This window comes from Rhinolophus hipposideros (assembly GCF_964194185.1).
Source record: "Rhinolophus hipposideros genome assembly, chromosome: 19".
NCBI lineage: Eukaryota > Metazoa > Chordata > Mammalia > Chiroptera > Rhinolophidae > Rhinolophus > Rhinolophus hipposideros.
In genome coordinates this window covers 6,701,168-6,719,161 of record NC_138065.1, presented here as the reverse complement: position 1 = coordinate 6,719,161, position 17,994 = coordinate 6,701,168, and the positions used below count along the sequence as shown (strand labels likewise).

The 17,994-nt window shown below is 46.9% G+C and overlaps 1 protein-coding gene across 1 annotated transcript in view; it reads right to left on the bottom strand.

The window, feature by feature from the left end:
• Window positions 1-17,994, bottom strand: part of ZNF697 (zinc finger protein 697) — a 26,262-nt gene extending 8,268 nt beyond the window's left edge. The window contains exon 1 of the mRNA XM_081026745.1: window positions 17,629-17,994. Within this exon, the coding sequence (XP_080882871.1) occupies window positions 17,629-17,745 (117 nt within the window). The 5' untranslated portion in view covers window positions 17,746-17,994. The remainder of the gene's footprint in view (window positions 1-17,628) is intronic.

The following is a 17,994-nucleotide window of genomic DNA, read 5'->3' as shown; positions in this document are numbered from 1 at the left end:
CATGTTCTAGTTCACAGTGATACTACACTCATAATTCTGGGGGGGTCTGAGCTCCCAAAAGGACTATGTCCACATCCTCATTCACACCAGGGGAGGGAGGTGCGCCCTGAAGAGTGGGACGCTCCTGTCATCTAGAAAGACACCATTCATGGCACAACGTCTACTCAAACGTATTTACAAACACGCCTCGTTCGTGCCAAACTGGAAATCTGCATGCCCCACAACAGGGATTCAGTTCCATTCACACCGGGTTCCAGGAAGCTATCAAGTAACGAAAAAGGCTCATTAGAGGTAAGGAAAGGCAGCCACAATATATTACTGGATGAAAACTGGTTGCTTTAAAAACAATCTTAGGGTGTTTATTCTACATGCAAACTAGCATATCTAGTTACACACGTATACACAGGTTCAGAGAGGAAAGCCAGAAGATTATTTATTAAAATGTTAAACATCTCTTGGTCACCTCTAGGCGGTTTGCATTGTTTAATCAACAATAAGCCAACGAAGCAGGGTATTATTTTCAACATTAGAGACAAGGGCATAGGCACAGAGGTTAAGTGGCTAGCTCAAGGTCATACAAATCTGAAGCGGCAGAGCAGGGAGTCAAACCCCTTCGGTCTAGCTCCAGTGCCTACATTCTTAATCAGACGCTGGCCGGTTGTTCGGAAGAACTTTTCCTTTCTGTGACTGGGCAGTTGGGGCAAAGGAAAAAGGACAAGTTCCATATTGGTGTGGAGATGCTGATAACCCATTCTGTATACAGAAAGTATAAGTCTAAAGCTGAATGAGGCGCATGGTTCAATAAACCCCGACTTCGACCATCTGTAAGGGATCTCTTCCCCAAAGAAGGGACAGAAGTGTAAGGGTAGCTTTGACTTTAGAGTATTTGTCCCCTCTGAGCTTCTGTTCAATGAGGAGGTTGGGTATGAATATACACCTGAGTCCTCTTCTTGCTTGTCATATGACAGGGAGGACCATGGTCAGTCTCATTAGACATTTTCTGTGGCAGCTTGCTTACTCAATTAGCACCACAAGTTAACTCCCTAACACCCACCACCACCACAAACCTCTTCTCTTGGGTGATTCAGGTGGCATCAGCCAACTCTGCCAGGGCTGCTCAAACCCTAGTTTTTAGAACTTGCAATATTTTCATGTCCCTGCTTCCTACACCATACCCTCACCCCAAAAGAGTAATCCAACCTTTATTACCCTATAAAGTCACTAGGAAAATAAATGCTCCAGTGCCTTCTAGACAAACTCAACCCATTTAGGAGGCTAATCACATCAGTCTGAAGATATCGATTGCTACGAGTGGAAGTAAACGTGATAGGGTGTAAGTTGGAAGGAGGGAAGGAGGGAGGGAATGAGGTGGGGGAAGGGGAAGTGAAGCCAGTAGCAGAGACAGAACTGGAATTTAACCTGAGTTTATTGGCACATTTTCCCAATGGGCCCCTCGGGGGCTTCCTGTAAAACCTTTCCAACAGCAAGACCCTCCAGCACTTTATGGGTTCAATCTCGCTGGCTGTCAAGGGGTTGGGGCAGACCGGCGCACAGCTCCCCCCCCCCCTCCTAAAAGATAAACCACTGGCAGGCTTTCTCGGGGGCATTTGGCACAGGAGCCCATGCTGTCACGCCACCTTCTGGCCGGGGACGGCTGTGGGGACCGAGATGCTGGGAGCCCGTCTCCCACCGGACCGACCAAGGCAGCTGACACTGCACTTGAGTAGGTCGCTCTCATTGGCCTCCAATAATTCAGTGAGGGTCACCTACTCCGTTTTCTTTATGAAGAAAACTGTGGCTCAGCCAAGTTGAGCTTCAGGTGACATCGCTCCCAGGTAGAGTTAGAACTCAAACCCGCGACCCTGGGCTGTGCCACCGTATGTCCCCTGCATTTCCCATTCCGCCGGTCCCTCCAGACGTAAGCAGTAACCGGCAGGGCCTAGCGCGTGTCGCCCGACAGGGACCAGGAGCGGCCCACCTGGCGGCCCCCGTCTGCAGAACGGCCAGCAGGGGGCGGGCAGCCAGAGCGCAAACCTCTCGGCACCCCTCCCCCTGCAGAGCGGGGGTCATGTGCCACGGCCACAGCCAGGTGGCCGCCAGCCAGGCCGGCAGGGATGTCATGTCAAGGGAAGGAAGCGGCCAGGCGGCCGGCCAGGAGCGGCTCCCTCTCCGCCTCCTGCGGCCGCCGCTCCTTTCCTGTCCCCCAGTCCTTTGGCGGCCCCTGCCTCACCTCCCCGCCTGCCTCCCAGCCACAGGCTGGGGCTGCCTCCCTCACTTCCCACGGCCCCTACGCACCAGGCTCTCCCAAGGGAGGGTTTCCATAACAGAGGCCACCCGACTGGGTGGAAGGCTGGAAAACAATTTAAGTCTGTGGTTCCAAAGGCTGAACTCATGACCGTAACTGGGGGCTCAGCAGGGATTCCAGGGGGTTAATCATTTGTCAGTCTTCAGCCCCAACTGGGTCAACAGTCAACTAGCCTCTCAGGAGATACCGCCATCAGGGTCCTGCCTCTTCACGGGTGACAGAGCCTGTGGTCACAAAGAAGCCAAAGAGCAAGGCAATCCACCTCACCGCATCTGCAGGGGATGCCTCCAGTGAGCAAGGAGAACGTGTCCCCATCCCAGGGGACAGCTCACTTCCCCTCAGCTGACTTCCCCAGTCCCCACACCCAGACAGCCCAACTCAAACTGCCAGCCTCCCCAGGGACGGACTGCTGCGTGAGACCAACATTCATTTCAGACAGAGAAAGCCAAAAGATCACTGCAGCTAAGTACAGACCACTCTCGGGACAGGAGAAGCTGAAATAATATGGTTTCCTCCTTGCGGTTACCGCTTTTTTACCTGGAGAGGGAAGTTGAAAAAAGAGAAACCAAGGAAACTGAGAAATCAACTCACAACCCCACTGGCCAGAGCTTGTCTGAGACTCCTTCCAATCTCTGTGGTCAAGAATAGCACAATGTCCTTGGGGTCAGGCATTTCCTGCCTATGAGTTGGGCTGGGGCCCCCTCACTTTGGCCAGAGGGCCTCATCTTGTCCCAACTGCCAAGCCTTCACCACCACCCCACTGCTGCACAAAACGAGAATGACTGCAATGCAGGGACAGATTCTAAGCGCCCTCAGACCATCTCCCCTCAGGAGAGAAGGCACAAAAGCCAAAGGTGTTCATGCAGACACTTACTCGTCCATATTTTACACTTAACCAATGAGCTGTTCTACCCGATGCCCAGATACTTCAGTCCACGATTTTTTCTCTGCTCATAGCTCCAGGACCACCTGTATACAACTTCCTCTTACGCAGCACCTGGGCAGGCCTCAGAATTACCTTCAGCTACCTCCTCAGCGGCGGGCTCCAATGTTCACGTTTGTATTTCATGGAATCATAAACTTGGCTATCCTTTCTCTCCAACTCCTTCTACAGATGGGAAACTGAGGCCCAGAGAGAGAAAGGGACCAGGTCAGAGACGAAATGGCAGATTGCTAGAAGAGTTATGGCCAGAATCTCATTTTTCTGATGGTCTCTCTCCAATGACCTTTCCATCTCGTTAATATAAAACCACTTCAAAACCAGGCAGCCAAATAAACCTGGTGCATATACTGACTTGTCTCCTTTTTTTTTCTGCACACTATTTGTCTGGGTTCTTTAGAGAAACAGAACCAATAGGATGTGTATATACAAAGAGAGTTGTTACAAGAAATTGTCTCAGTTATGGACACTGGTAAGAAATTGTCTCAGTTATGGACGCTGGCAAGAAATTGTCTCAGTTATGGACACTGGCAAGTCTGGAGGCTGCAGGGTGAGCTGAAAGGCTGGAGAATCAGGAGAGCTGATGCGGCAATGCTGGTCTGAAGGCCATCTGCTGGCGATTCCTCCTAGCTCCGGGGAATCAGTCTTTTTGTCCTAGTCAGGCCTCCAACTGATTGGCTGAGGCCCATCCACACAAGGGAGGGCAATCTGCTTTACTCACAATCTAACCATTTAAAATATGAATCTTATCTAAAACCTGTCCCCCAAACACCCAGAATGTTTGATCCAATTATCTCTGTGTCTACTGGCCCAGCCAAGTTGACGCATAAAATAAACCATCACACACGCTGTAGCTAAAAAAAAGTGCAGTGTGTGATAATCCCATCAGCTGTCAAAATTGACCCATAAAAACATCTTATTTGTTCATAAAAACCATTACTACAGACAGATGGATGACTGGGGTCTCAGAGTGCATGCACTGTAGAGGACAAGCAGGGAAGAATCAAGATTAATCTTAATTAAAGATCTACACAGACACACGTGTGTGTACAGAGCACAAGTGTATGTACAGCACACATCTCCATGGCAGAAAGGGATGCAATTTAATAACCTATTTCAGTGAACGACAAGAGAGAAAACAGACTTAGAATGCACGGGGTGTACGTGGGACACGGGACTTGTCAACGAGCAGCTTTGTTCTGGGAGAGCTGATGCTGGAATCCCATGTTGAGGTGAGCAGATGGGGCCAGGGGACCTCAAGAACTCTTTTCCAACCCAGATAATTCTATATTTCCATTGGAACGGACAGTCCTCAAGAGAATATTCAACACAGCAGATCGGGGCAGAGGAGTGTTGAGACCAAAAGGCTTGAGGCACACGCGTACATTCAGTCACCCCAGTTTCCCCACGGCAGATTCAACAGGAAAAATGGCTCTTCCAGTTCTCTGCCCAAACCAACTGTTTGGCATTGTTGATGAAGAATGGTTGGCGTGTTCCAGCCCAGTCCATTTCAGCAGTGGATAAGTGACACCAGCGTATAATCGGCTAAGGTGTCTTCCATCAGAGACAAAGCAGGAATAAAAACGTAGAGACGTCACTTGATGCTTCCATTTTCCAGCCGCTTAAATTTTGACCTCCGTAGCTAGATATTTTCAGCACAAAATGAAACATTTGCAAACACCTAAAAACACCTTTTTACAAATTACATACTTGTGCTACTTGTATTTCCTTAAAGATAATATATCAGCAAAATCCAGGAAGGGGTAAGAGACACACGAACCAGTTTCTTCAATGACAATGACAAAAATGGCAAGAAAAAAAGGGAAAGTAGGGAAACTTATAAGTCAAAAAACTTGAGATGAATCAACCAACCTCAGCGTATAGACCTTACTGAATCTAATTCAAATAAACTACAAAAACAAATTATAAGGCAATTAGGGGATTGTGAATATTGATTCAATATTTAGTATTAAGGAATTATTCTCTTTTTTTAAGGTGTTGGCATTGGGGTTAAAGTCACAAGGAGTTCTTACATCTTTAAGAGATACTTAATACAATATTTATAGGTGAAACGGTATGTCTGGAATTTGCTTCAGTTGAAATGGTGCCAGGAATTCCAGGACGTAGGGAAGTGGCCTGAGATGCTAATGGAACAAGATGGCCAGGTACTGACCGCTGTCGAAGCTGCGGGGTGGCATTATGTGGTGTCCTCATACTACTTGATCCACTTTTATATTTTCTCGAGGACTCACTAATACAAATTTTAAAATGGAAAACATATCTAATGATTTTTTTCCCCCTGAAATTTAAGGTTGATTGTATTCATTTAAATTCTGAGCAGCTCACAATAAAATGTCAGTGACGTCCAAAGGACTAGCCTGCTTTTACCAAGTATGCCAAATCAGGAGTGATTATTACAATGCTTAATACTGAACAGAGCCCATGGGAATTTGGGGAGCGGCAGTGGGGTAAAGAGACTATAAAGAAACTTACGATTGATGCTTTCGAGGCTTACTGTCAATGTTTATGAGATAGAGGACTAAGTGTTATATCCAAAATAGAATCAGAATCCTGTTTCCACTTTCATCTTTTATATTTCCAAAGCACTCAAAGAAGAATGCTCCCAAAGCCTGTGCTTGTTTATTTCCACCACTAGTTCAACAACTCTACACTCAAGAGCAAGGGGAAATAAACATGGCTGCGGTCCTGGTCGTGACAACTCTTGGGGAGGATGCTTGATTCCCCAGGAAAGTCAAACTGTGAAATGATGAGAGTGTCCAACAGAAGACTGGTCAACAGATCGATCTTCTAGGGCGATGAAAAATGTAGGGGTGTGTGGGGTGATAAAAAGGAAGCTAACTCACAAGTGACTTATGGAAACGTGAATCCTGGCAGCCACAGAATGACTTTACAAGCCCAAACGGAGACCTTGGAAATTTAGACAGTGTCCTTCTCGGAGAAACTCTGAAGATGCCGTCCCAACGTACTCACCCCACATTACAAAGAGAACAGCTTGAAGCTCTCATATTCCCACTTTATGCTGGAAATCAAAAGCTCGCAGATATTTTCCGCTTTAGCCAAGGGTGCATGGTTAAGTCTGTGAGGCACAGAACCAGTCATGGGACACGGCTTTCATCCAGGAAGGGATATATCTGTCTCAAGAAGGAGGTCGCAGTATCTAGGACTCAGTCACACACAGTTTGACCACCAGTTCCTACGTCATTCATCAAGCTCAGACTATGTGGGTTCCGTAGCTCCCTTTTACCTCCTAGGTAGCATTTCCTGGAGAGAGCAGCAGTCCTAGACAAGGTTGTGACCAAATAATGCTATTTTTCTTAGGCATGGGTTCTTAGCCTGAGAGCCTTCACAGTCCATGAATTCTCTGAAATCTTAGGTAACTTTGCCTGTAGAAACTTTTTCCTGATGAGAAGGTCCATAGCTTTCCCTCAGACTTTGAAAGGATTCGTGGCACAAAAACAAAACAAAAACCCTGTTATAAACCACCACCAGCGAAGACTCGTGATACATTCCTTACCATAGTATTTCAGAAATCACCCAGAGTGGTTTTGGGGAAGGGGGATATAACAGCAATTTCACCACTCCATGCCATGAGACCTTTTGGTGTGCTGGTGGAGAAAAGAAGACATGGACAGTAAACCCCAAATCAGGCAGCATCAAAGACGAAAATATCAGTACATTTCAAATAGGGGAAGGAGCAGAACGAGGGACCTTGCAAATGCAACCTGCCTGATCCAGTTTGCTGATCTCCGCTGGCACCGTATTTTACAGATACAGAGACACAGAAAGATTAATTAGCCATGAATACACCAGGTGAGGGCAGACATAAGCCTAATCGGTGGCATCTCAACTTGTGCTCCAACCCCTTTCTACTCAGCCCAACACAGCCTGCTGTGGTTGGCTAAGATGTATATTCACACTGGAGATTTGGGCCTCCCAGCGTTATTAGGGCGCCTGCTTTTCACTTCCGTATCACTTGTGTTATGTGGCCAGTGCACTAAGAGGGAGTTAAGTCGCTCTTCAAGACTCTAACACACTGCCTCTCCGGGATGTAGCTAATTTATACAAGTTTGACCCCGAGGTTTATGGCTCCCATCGGCTGCTTACTCAGGCCATGAGTCAAAGCACACTAATCAGGCCATAACTTTACCCAGGACACAAAATGCTTTTGTTAAATTAATCCTTCTTTTCTCAAAGGAAACGAAATTAAAATCTGGCCCAAGTCACCGACTCATTCCTCACAAATCTTCAAAGTGTTAGCAAAGTCATCCTGCCTGCAAATAATCAACATGGAATTACCCAGATGAAGAACAGCATTATGGGAGTGACACAAAACTCTACGGCATAAGAGCCCCCAATCACACTTCACGGCGAGTAAAGGGGTGTTCCATCCGTTCTCACCCAACACGACCCGTTACTACAAACACAGTTTCTCAAGTGCACCCTCTTTTCCATTGCACCTTTTTGCTCCTGCTTTAATCGGTGTGCACTGTCTTTGAGAGGTGGTGCAAAAGTGGGTCAGGTCACAGGGGCAAGCCAACTACAAGCTCAGTTTTGCTGAACACACTATACCCACAGCTAATGAGAGAATCTCACATTTTTTTGTTGAAAACAATGTTTAAGGGATCCTTCATTTTACAGATAAGGAAAATGAGGACTAGAGGAGGTAAGTGCCATATTTGAACTCACGAAGGTAGGGAGTGGGTGGCAGAACAGGGACTACCATTCAGGTTACGGGGTTCCTTTCAAGTTCAATCTCCCCTGCACCAGACCCTCTCGCACCCAATTCTGTCACATTTATGAGTTTTATGCTCTGGCTTTACTGACAGCATTTCATTGATGGGAGATCCTTTCTTCCTGTTTGTCTTGGTCTCTTCCAGACTCCTGCTAACTTTTTTGCTATTGTACTTTTAATTCTTTTTCCTCTAGAAAATGTTCTTCAAACTCAACTTCCTGTGATTTTCAAAAAACGGTCTCTCTCATTTAACAGGTTTTGGTTTCTGTACTATGTGTCTTAGAGAAAACACATTTTGTTGGCTAGAAAAAAAAGCAGTCGTTTGAATTAGCATTGACTTAATGGAGTGTTATGGTAAACATTTAATAATTCCAAGTTCTTGGTACAGCATTTGAAAGAAAGGTCTTCATGAGAGAGAGAGAGAGAGAGAGAGACAGAGAGTGAGGGTTAGAGAGGGAAAAAACACATGAAACATCAACCTGAAGAATTCGTTCTGTTGATGGCATTTAAAAAGAATCTTTACAGACATATTTCCAAACTATGATCCTCTCTTGTTAAAAGGGGAGGCCCTCTCTTCCACAGTATCACTGTTTAAATGCCTACAACCAATGATCAAACTATATTACACTTCCTTCTGCAGTGCCAGTTTTGTCCAAAACAAGTTCTACAGGCTGCTGGGAGAGAAGGCGGTTAGGAGTCAGTGAGTCCTGCTAAAACCCACCATCAGCACCACACACACATCGGTTTTCCAGTGAACCCTGGCCTTCCCAGGTAGGACCCATCTCAGCAGGTAGTATCGTTAACATTTACTGGGTCAGGCTCCCATCAGTATCAGCTGTAATTTTCAGTCTTCCAAACCCAGGGGTCTCTTCTCCTTTGATCTCACCAGCAACACTGTGAAGTGCTTTCCATACCTTACATAGGGAGTCAGTAAATGACTGCAGAAATCCTGTGGAGACTCTCCCCTTGCAGATTCTCTCCTTAGTATCCACCACGTGGCTCTGTCTTAGTCCTTCTCCTATTTCACACACCACCCTATCTCAACTCCTGAAACAGGTCAACCTTCAAAGGTTGTTTACCTTTTTTGCTCCCTCTCCCTTCCCTCAATCACTTTGCCCCCTCCCCCTACTTTTAAATGAACCCCTCCTCTGTCCAGAGACCTCCTTAATTTGAAATTGTCACCTCAATCCCTCACCTGTACTCCAGATCCACGATTCTAAGGATGCCCCAAACATTTCAACAGAGGAACCTTAACTACCGCTCCCAGTTCTGAAGCGCTGCCCTTCATGGGACACAAGACAGAAGGCAGCTGAAAGAGGGGGGAAGCTCATGTGAAGGCATCAACAGTTGGTTTCAAGTAGAAGTTTGCCACTTACACACTCACCATATGCCCCCCCCAAGACAGTTATTTCTCCTCTTTGAGTCTTAGTTTCCTCATCCCAACCATGGAAAAAACAAGTTACCTTGAAAGCTTCTTGTAAAGACTAAATGAATTTCCATTTGTAGTGTATCTGGGCCCTAGTCATATTCAACAAACATTCCTTCTCTTCCAGAATCTTCCTTACAAATCAGCTCCTCCCGACAGTGCCCATTTCTGTTAAGGCCACTCTTTCTTACTCACCAGGCTCAAAGCCCTGGAGTCAACTTTGACCCCTCCTCACCCCTTCCCATCAAACCAGCGGCCAAGTCCTTCCTTTTACTTCTTTCCTCTTCTTTCCATTGACACCATCACTGCAGGAGGCACTCTTACCAGTCGCATGCACCTATTGGATTGGTGCAAAAGTAATTGCGTTTTTTTCATATATTTTTTAAAGATTTTATTGGGGGAAGGGGAACAGGACTTTATTGGGGAACAGTGTGTACTTCCAGGACTTTTTCCAAGTCAAGTTGTTGTCCTTTCAGTCTTAGTTGTGGAGGGTACGTTCAGCTTCAAGTTGTTGTCCTTTCAGTCTTAGTTGTGGAGGGCGCAGCAAAGCTCCAGGTCTAGTTGCCGTTACAAGTTGCAGGGGGCGCAGCCCACCATCCCTTGCAAGAGTCGAACCGGCAACCTTGTGATTGAGAGGATGTGCTCCAACCAACTGAGCCATCCGGGAGCTCAGCGGCAGCTCAGCTCAAGGTGCCATGTTCAATCATAGTTGCAGGAGGCTCTGCCCACCATCCCTTGCGGGACACGAGGAATCGAAATGGCCACCTTGTGATTGAGAGCCCACTGGCCCATGTGGGAATCGAACCGCAGCCTTCTGCATTAGGAGCACGGAGCTCCAACCCCCTGAGCCACCAAGCACGCCCTCAATTATTTTTAACCTTTTAAACCGCAATTACTTTTGCACCAACCTAATACACATCACTCACTGCTGGATCAACCTTAAAACAGAGTTGCCACTCCACTCATTCTCCTGCTCAGAAACCGCCTGTTGACTCCGCCAGTCTCCAGAGAAACACAAACTCCAAGTCCTCAAAAACAAAGCCCAAGGCTCTCTTACCTATCCCTGATCTCTGTCCACTAACCCCAGCCAAAAACAGGGTGGCTCTAAATCCTCTACAAGGCACCACCCTGTGTGTTTCCTCTTACTATTCTGTTCCTTAAGAAACAGCTGTGATGCCCTGTCCCCTCCCCTGGAAGGAAGCGATACTTGAGTGGTTCAAGAGCCAGACCACCCAGTATGTGGGTCCAGGCTCTACCTAGCTCTGTAACCTTAAGCAAGTTGCTCAACCTCTGTGAGTCTTGGTTTTCTCATCTGTAAAATGGGCAACAACTGTATCTATTCTACAGGATTATTGTGAGGTACTCAAAGAATTACTGTTATTTCGCTTTGTAGGACTCCTTTAGGTGTTTTCCTTATCCTGCCTAATATTAGTTTTTAAAATATAACCATAGTTTTAAGAATTTGTATCTTATTGTCTGCTCTCCCTCCCTACCCAATGTAAGCTCCTATTGCAAATATACGGTTTTATTCACTTTGGTGCTTAAAATTAGCACCTCAGTCTCAAAAAGATGAATCAGGGGAGTTACTCAGTTCTCCTAAGTCTCTCCCATGTATACAGGACGTATACATGGTATTAAACTTCTGTTTCTTTCTTTTAAAAAAAAAGATGAACCAGACCAGGAAATCTAGTGATCTGGCCCGGATCACATCAGGTAAGGCAGAGCCATAAAAACAACCTGGTTCTTCTAACTGGTTCCAATTACCTGTCAGCACCAGGAGCCAAGCATCTTAATTATCCTGCTAAATAGAGAGATGTGATAGAAAGTAGTGATCAGCTTCAAAAGTTAAACAGAACGTTCTCGAAAAAGAATCTCATGTCCCTTGGCCAAATGTCGGCCAAGGGACATCTGATGCAAACAGCCCTTGTTTGCATCAAAGAATCCTGTGCAAGTCCCCCCTCCATTCCAAGCTTTTAACACTCAGTTCAGCTGTGCAAAGAACAGAGGTTGTACGGAGCTGTGTTTGTGTCTGGTGGGAAATGCTACTGGACTCTGGTCGTCTGCTAGGACAACTGCTTCTCTCCCACCCCTGGAGGAAAGAAAGGACTAGAACTAACAGAAATTAAGTAATGGATGAAAAAAGACCAACATTCAACCTGGACAAAGTAATGAGACTAAATAAGAGGCTGCTGGAGGGGCAGGAGAGGAGGGAGGTGCAACAGGGAACACAATCAGAAACAAGTTGTGTGTATTTAACATTAAAAGTGTGGATTCAGACTGGAATTTTATTATCTGGCAGTTTTCAAGTGTTTTGTGTTTTGTTTCGTTTCCTTACTATGACAGAAAAGGCATGCAGTTCTTAATTTTTCTTCTTACCTGATGTAATCATCAGCCTAGAAACCCCTTTTCTTAAGAGTCCAGAATTAGGCTTTTAAAGAAGTTTGTTAAAAAGGTACATGCTACCTAGGAAGTAGGTGACCAAAAATATTTGCCAAATTACTAATACCATCAATACACATAAGGGTATCTATGAGGGAGTGGGGACACAAAAACCGTTCCTGTAGTAACTGCACCCAAGCTAGTTCAAGGCTGTGGCCACAGTCTGGTTAAATTCAACTGACATTTACTTTATTTTAAAAAAATGTAAGGGAACATTTCTTCAAGTTTATGTCACACTTTGGTTTCTCATTTCTGGGATCACTGGTTTTATATTAAAACACATCTAGCACATGTACATTCCCCACATACAAAAAGATAGGAAAAGTTCACACAGATATATGCCAAAAAAATGTATACACATTTTGAGAGATGTTACCTATGTATTACTTCTCGAAGTTGAATTGAATTACGGTAGCAAAGTGTAGTACAATGTTCGCTCAAAAGATGGCGTTAATCAAAAGATGGCATCACCACGCGACAGGCAGGACAAAGGAAATGGCGGTTGTGGTTTGAGGAGTGCAAGACCATTTTGAGGTGCTATTTGAAATTGAAGCACGTTGTGGAAGTACGACAATAGAGGCGTGAGTATGCAACGGAACCTCCAAGGAGCATACACCCTTGGCCACACCTCATTATAAAAAATTTCCAGTGCTGTCATATTAGGAAGTAATCAAAATGAAATATTTTAAACTATAACACATTCACTCCACAAATATTTGCTGAGCACTTACCATGTGCTACCCATTGTGCTCAGTTCTGCCTTATAGATATTACATCCTAATGAAATAATCTTAAAAACCCACTGCTTTCAAAACCACCAACTGCTACCAGAAATCACTGTCAATACCTGCCTGAGGGATTATTAAAAGAAAAGGCAGAAGAGGAGAGGGGAGGGGAGGGGAGAGAGGGGAGGAGAGGGGGAAGAGGAAAAGGAGAGGGGAAGGGAGGGGAGGAGAGGGGAGGGGAGGGGAGGGGAGGAGAGTTCTTTGGAATTCAAAGGTTCCTAGGTGTGGGGGAAAAGGTCAATAATCGGGAATGTGTTCTTTCTAAAGTGCCCTGCCTACGTGTCACCAAGCGTCAAAGATGGGCTAACCACATGAAAATGCACAGCCCTGAGACCAAACACGCATTTCTTAATAAAACCCAAAAAGAAGGGTTCCTGTTTTCTAACTTACAAGATCCTGATAAAGCCCTCAGAAGACAATGTATATTGAAAATGCTTCTCTGAATAAAAGTGGGTCTCTTTCCCTTTACACACATTTTTAGCAAATGAGAGCCCCAAGCAGACTCTACCCTCTGCAGGAAGAACTGGAAGAATTGAACGTGGCCCTCAGGCACACCTGGTTGGAACACAGTTGCCAGTCTTCAGTTGCACAGTGCTTGACTTGCTGAACAAATGTAGGGATTCCAAGCACCATCCTAGTCTCCTTTAAAATGACTCATGTACTGGTAACAACCCATGGCGTGAGGACCGAGGTGCAGCCTTAAGGTCAGGAAAAAAGAAAACTCAGTCGGCCTCTTGAGATGGGTGCAGTCTTGTGGTGGATAAAAGCCTTTCCACCCAGAGAGGAGTGGCCACTGATCTTTTTACCATCCCCATTAAGACATGATGCCATAAAGCCCAAATCCACACCGCACTCAAAGGTAAAAACAGAATGAATTATCTTTCTTTCCTCGCCCCTGCCTTTTCTTTCCTCGTTTCCTATCTGCAGAGGCAGGGAAATCCCTCTGAATTTCTCAGATGTGCAACAAAAAAGCCCAACAAAAAAGAAGATATGGTGGAAGGTGGGCGTGGCAGGAAGGGAGAAGGGACTGAAGCCAGGGGCCCACCCTTGCTCCCCAATCAAGAAAACACCATAATCACTCAGCACTGAAATGAGTCAAGCTCATGAAATTCAGTAAGACCCAGCTCTGCTCTGGCCCATTTCCAGAAGGTGCTTACTTCTTGTGGCAGTCATGTGAAAAGGATGAAAATTAACTTAGAAAATGACCCCTCTGATTCCTCTCCCACAAACTGTCAACATGCAAATACGGCTTCTGCATTCCTAGTCATTACCTATTCACCAGCTTGCAGCGCCTGAAAGCTCACCATATGCTGGGTTGCGTCCCAGACATACAGTTCCTGCCACGTGCAGGGAAATATGCAAATATTCCAGCACCTTCTGGGGCCTTATTCAAGTTTACTTGCCTTAAGAAGACACTGAGCCCCAGGTATTTCAGACAACGCAAAATATTAGGGGAGACGCTCAGTGTGGCCTCTGGCGTGTCAAGACAGTCTACCTAGAAGGGGTAAGACTTGGTCTGGAAGGAGGAACAGGAAGAATTCACATAGGCTGGGAGAACATGGAAAACAATTCCGGAAAACAGTCGTGTGCCCAAAGGTCTTACTGGGGATTCTGAACTGGTCTTTCCAGTTGATGGCCATGGGAGCTTAAGGGCATAAAAATAACGGATTTGTGAAAAACCAGTGCCTCAGAATGAGATCCGCTGGGATGAATTTAGAAGCCCAACAGTGTTGCTGGTAAAAAGAAAAACCTGGAAAGTGGAGGATCTCAGGGGAAGAAGGAATAGAGATGTGACAGTTTTCTCCCACAAAAAGCAAAGATACACCCATTGTCAACAGGGGTGGGAGGCGAGAGACCTAATTTCAGTCTATCTTCAGTTCAGAATCTGGGACTCCAAGCAAGCTTCTTAACTTCTCTCTGAAGCCCGTTTCCTCATTTTTTTAGAATGGAGGTAATTATGTGTAAATCACCAGAATGAGGCAATGCATGTAAAAGATCTAATTCAATAGTTGATATATATATTATGCAATCAACAGTAACTGTTGTCCTCACGTAAGAAGGAAGCATGAAAAATTGTCTGGTGAAGAGAGAAATCAGGGATTACTAGACGGCAGTGCCTTTGGGGCAAGTCTGAGAGTCTGATTTGTCCTGCACGTCTGTGTGCTACGTTTTAATCCTGGTAGACTGCTTGGGCTATCCAAGTACCATGGTGGATGTCAGTGGCTAGTTGCAAATAGCGGGCTGGCCTTTGTAGTGCTGCTTTCTAGAAAGCGCCTTCACAATGGAGAGGTGTTACCTTTATCAGTCCAAGAGAGTAACAAAAGGCATTGATCACCCTCTTGGGATTGAATCCAGTGTATACCATGCCTACAGAGTTTGAATTTCTAGGCTGGCCAAGAACCTATTCAAGAAGCTTGTAATGAATGTCTTTCTACCAGACACCTTGATAGACCATTTTTAGGGTCTCTTCATCCAGAAGCAAAAGGAAACGCTCCAGTCTATAACATATCAGATACTTTAGATTCACAATTGCAATGAATCCCCACAGGTCTACAAGAAAGGCTTTACAGTGAAGGCAAGAGATACATTAAGATGTATTCATTCTTTCAATTCTTTCACTCATTCCTTCACTTACTCCTGGTTTTCAAGTAAACATTCCTTTGTGTACCTGCTATGTGAAAGCCCAGGGCAAAGGAAGTCATTGCCCTCATGGAGTTTACAGTTTGACGGGGAGAAAGATATACATCTATCACAAGGCAGACCATAGATGGGTGTCATCCAAAGGATACAAGTACCATGAGGATGAGATTAATTCTGGGAGGTCTGGGAAGATTTCGACCAGGGTGACCGATCAGCTGGGCCAGCATTTGGAGAAAATAATCAGGGGCCGTGCACAGATTCCCAACAAGCATGGAGTTCATCCTGATGGAGACATATAGGCAGGAGAATGTCTGGGAATGGGGAGCTGTTTGCTGCAAGAATGGGCAGGTAATACGGGGTGGCCAGGGGCCAAGGGAGGATGGAGGTCGGTGGGCACTGAATTATGAAATGTGAATGCCAAACAAGAGTTTCCTTGGTTAATTACATTAACAATACACTGTGTGGACTAAGAAACCTGTGGCCGGCAGGGAGGGGGGTGGAGTGGGAGGAAATGGGGTGAGAAGAAAAAAAGAAAGTAGGATCTTAAGATGAAAGAAATGGCATTGACATAGGTTCATGCTCCAGACCTCTCCGTGACATTGCAGCTTTTTTTCCCCACTCTACGTGAGCAGGCAATATCTTTCTTGCCTTAACTTATCATCTTTAACCAACTTTTACCCTTTCTCCTTCCTGTAACTGGGCACTAGAAATTAGACGAACGTGTAGATTCTGAAGAAACCCAAAGAGCTTTTGGGGGGAGGGAGAGGAAATGTGACGCAACTCCACCAGCCTTAGCCATACAACCTTCTGTGAGGTCATCCTCACAACTGCCATTCAGCTGCATCAACCGGTTTTTCTCAGTCTGCTTAGTTCCACTCATCCCTTCACCCCAGTGGTTTTGGAAGGCCATCTATGTTTTCCTTTCTGTAAAGTAAAGGGTATTTATGATCTTGATTCACTCTGGTGCCATCTTCTCTGAGGCCCATTAGAACTTCTAACATCAATTTCCCCTCAACAACAACCTCTGCCTCCAACACACACACACACACACACACACACACACACACACACTATGTTCCAACTAGAAATCATCTCCTAAGTTCACAGAGCCATGCCTTTTTACTTCACAATCCTCATGACCTCAGCCCAGACAAGGAGGTTTTCCTTACTTCATTTTTATCTCACTTCAGATGCTTCATCTCTCCTAGAGAAGCTTGTGAAAAATGTTGTTGACCCCTTATGACATTTATATAGGGTGCCGGATTCTGTGTCCTACTTCTTGTCTACCCATGATTCTTGGGTACCATTGCCTCCCACCCAAGTGACATTTTTAAAAGTTGATTTGGCTTTTAAAGTGTATTCCACATAAAGTAATACCCACATGCTGGCTTATTGAGAGGCAGAGGACAACACTAGGGTACAGCAGTAAAAAACGGGAGGGGAGAAATGGTGGCCCTTTAGGCGAGTGAGTTCAGTAACAGCGGTAACACTTGGGCGGTGTTCACAGTTGCCCACTCATCCATCACAGCTCCTCAAAGACGATTAACTTGCTAGCTATTATCCTACCTTCTTTACCACAGCCCTGGTCCCATGGGAGGAGCACAACGCCGTAGGGAATGCAGAGTACTCCTGTCGCCCTACAGCTAAAGGACAAATAGGCCTGCTCTAAGGGCAAAGATACAACATCACCCAATTGCGTCCGGCCCAGCGCTTCTGTAGCAAGGGGTGGGAGATTCACTACTGTGGGAAGGGGGGCGGTTAGAAAAAAGGAAAACCGTGGAAAACCCCAGAGGAAGTGGTAATCTGATTCTGAAGCCTGGCCATAACGGACCCTGGCCATAAGGTACACTCAGCGCCCCTGGCTGCTGCTCCCTCCCTGCTCAGCCTCTTAGCGCTCTCTCCTCCCAACACGCGCCTCACCCCACGCCCCCACGCTCAGTCCTGAGCTCCCACACGCTCCCTGGGTGAAGGCGTCAGATTCGCCCCACCACCCACCCACCCACCGGCGACCGGGGATGTCCGGGGCTGGGAAGCCTACCAGAGCAAAACGGCCACCCCTCCAGGGCGGCGAGCTGCTGCCCACCTCTCTCCACCCACCCATCCTTCCTGTGCTCTCTGCCCGGTCTGATGGCAGCCCAAGGCGCTGATCCGAGTCGGGCGAGAACGGAGCGGAGAAGAAAGGGGCGAACACATTTCACCAGGACCCACGATGACGCGCTGCCCCTCCTGGGAGCCCCCCACTCCCACCCCTTCAGACACGAGTGGGGCCGGGGGCGCGGACAGACAAGGCGAGGGGAGCAAAGTCGGTCCCGGTCCGCAGCGGCACACAAAGCCCTTCACCTTCTCCTCGCTTTCCAAGCTCCTCCCTGGGCTTCGTCGTTCCGAGGGTCTCGGATGCCCCCTTCGGTGGTCGGCGGGACGGTCCGACTCCCTCTCCGCGCTGCCCCTCCTTCGCATCTCAGCCTCCTCCTCCCCGCCCCTCGCCACCGATCCCAGTGGGAGCTCAGCCAGGGCTTGGGGGCCACGAGAGCGCCCCGTGGCCCCGGGGCCCCTGCGTCCCAGGGAAGCAGACAGCGGTCTAGCCTCCCGGGCGCAACTTCGCCCCGCCGGTCCGCCACCGGCTCAGGGGCGCACGCCCATTCCCACGGCGGTCGGATGCGGCGGGGATCAGCCCCATCGCCAAGCAGCGGGGGAGCCCAGCCGCGG